The 2,939-nt window shown below is 34.3% G+C and overlaps 1 protein-coding gene across 1 annotated transcript; it reads left to right on the top strand.

Moving 5' to 3' along the window:
- Nucleotides 1-576: 576 nt before the first annotated feature.
- Nucleotides 577-2,336, top strand: LOC140919097 (uncharacterized). Its single transcript, XM_073364615.1, has 5 exons — nt 577-954; nt 1,091-1,133; nt 1,232-1,365; nt 2,025-2,228; nt 2,313-2,336. The coding sequence occupies exons 1-5, from the start codon at nt 577-579 to the stop codon at nt 2,334-2,336; spliced, it is 783 nt and encodes a 260-aa protein (XP_073220716.1).
- The last annotated feature ends 603 nt before the right edge of the window (nt 2,337-2,939 follow it).

Here is a 2,939-nt window from a genome sequence, read left to right as displayed (position 1 = left end):
TAATATTAAACAAGTTGGTTTTGATATTAAATTCATCACTTAGGAAGGAATTAGATAATCTAGTTAAAAATATCATATAAAACTTCCTAAGGATAAAGGTCATTTACACCAACAATTGGCATCAAGAGCCTGATCTTTTAGACTAAGTTCTCAAAAAGAAAATGACTTCTATTGAATTCTTGGGTGAAGGTGCCTCTTTAGCTAGACCCCTGCCTTTAATGGGTCTGCTTACATGTACTGGAAAGAAAGAATGCTTATCTTTCTAGAGGCAAGTGGGCTTGACATCTTAAATGCAGTAGAAAATGGTCCTTATGTGCCTAAACTTGCTGGCACTGATGGATCATTTATCAAGAGACCAAGAGCTGATTGGTCTGATGATGATAAGAAAAAAGTTGGCTATAATGCAAAAGCCAAAAATATAATAACTTATGCTTTAAGTGCTGATGAGTTTTTTAGGGTGTCAAATTGCAAAACTGCCAAAGAAATGTGGGATACACTCCAAAAACTCATGAAGGCACAACTGATGTCAAGAGGGCCAGAACTAATACTTTGATGCATGAATATGAACTCTTCAATATGAAGAAGGATGAGTCATTAAATGACTTGCAGACAAGGTTCACACATGTCATTAACAATCTGAATGCTCTAGGAAGAGTAATTGACAATGAGCAACAAATAAACAAAGTGATGAGATGCTTAACAAGAGAATGGCAACCTAAGGTCACTGTAATTGCTGAATCAAAGGATCTTGGAAGCATGACCATTGCCACTCTATTTGGCAAGCTCAGAGAACATGAAATGGAGCTGCACAGATTAAACGAGTCAGAGAAAACTTATAGAAAAAGAAAAGGACTATCTTTGAAAGCTCAAACTCATAAACCAAAATCTGAACCAGAAACTTGTACTGATGATTCAGAAAGTGAAACTGATGAAGAACCTGAAATCGGAATGCTGGTCAGAAAATTCAAGAAATTTCTGAAGAAGAAAGGAGTCCAATCAAAGAAACCATCCAGTTCAAGGGCAAAAAGCTTCAGCAAGAATGAGACAAATGATAGCAAAGTGATAACTTGCTATGAATGTGGAAAATCAGGCCACATTAGATCTGAATGTTTTCAACTGCAAAATAGAAACAAGTTTGTGAAAGCTAAAGGCAAGGATCAACCATCTTCAAAAACTAAAAGAGCCTACATAGCTTGGAATGACAATGATGAAGAATCATTTGAAAATTCAGAAGATGAAGAAGCAAACTTGTGTCTAATGGCCAACGTTGACTCAGATTCAAACAGGGATGTAAGTACTACCTCTAATCACTCTTATGAAGAATTGCATGATGCTTTCAATGAATTGCATGACGAACATATTAAGGTAGTCAAACAATTGATTTGCACTAAGAAAATGTTAGAAAAACAGTGCATGATGTATGAAGAAATTAAAAAAGATCATAACTTGCTTGAAGACATGAATGAATTGTTGAAAAAAGAAGCACATGATAAACTCACTAGCTTCACTGAACTTGAAAGAAAGGTTGAATCACTAAAATTTGATTTAGCAAAATTTACAAATGGTAGAAATAATCTGAATGTTCTTCTTGGCCACCAAAAGAATGCTAATGAAAAATCTAGAATTGGCTATAGACCAAATAGGAATGTTCAAAAGAATCATAAATTTGTTAGATCAAAGTCCATTCATGATGATTTCAGTAAACCAATTCACAGTACATTCTCTACTTTTTCATGCCATTTTTGTTGCAAAAAAGGACATATATCATTTAATTGTAAACTGAAAAAACTTGCTAACAAGGGATGGAAACAAGTTTGGAGAGTAAAGAAACCTGTGATTGAGACTAACCCTCAAGGACCCAATCTAAATTGGGTACCTAAAACCAAAGTCTGAATTTTGTTTTGCAGATCTGCTTGACATCCAAAACTCATTCATGGTATCTAGACAGTGGATGTTCCAAGCATATGACTGGAGACAAATCAAAATTTATATCTCTTAATTTAAAAGATGGAGGATATGTAAAGTATGGTGACAACAACAAAGGCAAAATACTTGGTGCCGGAGACATAGGGAGTGAATCAACAACCATAATCAAGGATGTTCTCTATGTAAAAGGTTTGAAGCACAATCTACTTAGCATTAGTCAGCTTTGTGATAAAGGCTACCAGGTATATTTTACATCACATACTTGTACACTTGAACACAAGGAAGATGATAGCTTAAAACTGGTAGGTGAAAGGGTAAATAATATATATATGATTGATATTGACTTTTTGCCTGCAAATAATGTTTGTTATCTAAATCTGATGAAGATTGGTTGTGGCATAAGAGAATAGCTCACATACATGTAAACCATCTTAACAAACTAGTTAGCAAACAACTAGTGCTAGGTCTTCCAAATAGAAAGTTTACTAAGGACGAACTGTGTGACTCTTGTGAGAAAAGTAAATTAGTTAAGTCTTCTTTCCCATCAATAGACTTAGTACAAATTGATAGAAATCTACAATTGATCCACATGGATCTATTTGGTCCCTCTCAAGTAAAAGCTTTTTGGAGGAAATTTTTATGGCTATGTTTTAGTTGATGATTTCTCTAGATAAAGATGGACTTATTTTCTGTCTCACAAAAGTGATACCTTCTCAATTTTCAAAAAATTTGCAAATCAAGTTCAAAATGAGAAGAATCAGAAAATAGTTTCCATTAAGAGTGATCATGGTGGAGAATTTCAAAATGAGTTTTTTGATAATTATTGTGATCAAAATGGAATTCACCACGTTTACTCAGCCCCAAGAACTCCACAACAGAATGAAGTTGTAGAAAGGAAGAATATAGCTCTAGAAGAACTTGCTACAACAATGACCAATGACTCTAAGCTTCCTAAATACTTCTGGGCTGATGCAATAAACACAGCTACTCATGTGATGAATAGAGTTCTAATT

The sequence above is a fragment of the Cicer arietinum genome, chromosome 8, assembly GCF_000331145.2.
Source record: "Cicer arietinum cultivar CDC Frontier isolate Library 1 chromosome 8, Cicar.CDCFrontier_v2.0, whole genome shotgun sequence".
Classification (NCBI taxonomy): domain Eukaryota; kingdom Viridiplantae; phylum Streptophyta; class Magnoliopsida; order Fabales; family Fabaceae; genus Cicer; species Cicer arietinum.
This window is presented reverse-complemented; position numbering and strand designations above follow the sequence as displayed.

Bases quoted from the DNA above. Each gene is read 5' to 3' on its own strand.
- LOC140919097 (XM_073364615.1), top strand. From the start codon at position 577: ATGAAGAAGGATGAGTCATTAAATGACTTGCAGACAAGGTTCACACAT. The intron at 955-1,090 runs GTCAGAAAATTC...GTGGAAAATCAG, and splicing joins AACCTGAAATCGGAATGCTG to GCCACATTAGATCTGAATGT. The intron at 1,366-2,024 runs GTAGTCAAACAA...GGATATGTAAAG, and splicing joins TGCATGACGAACATATTAAG to TATGGTGACAACAACAAAGG.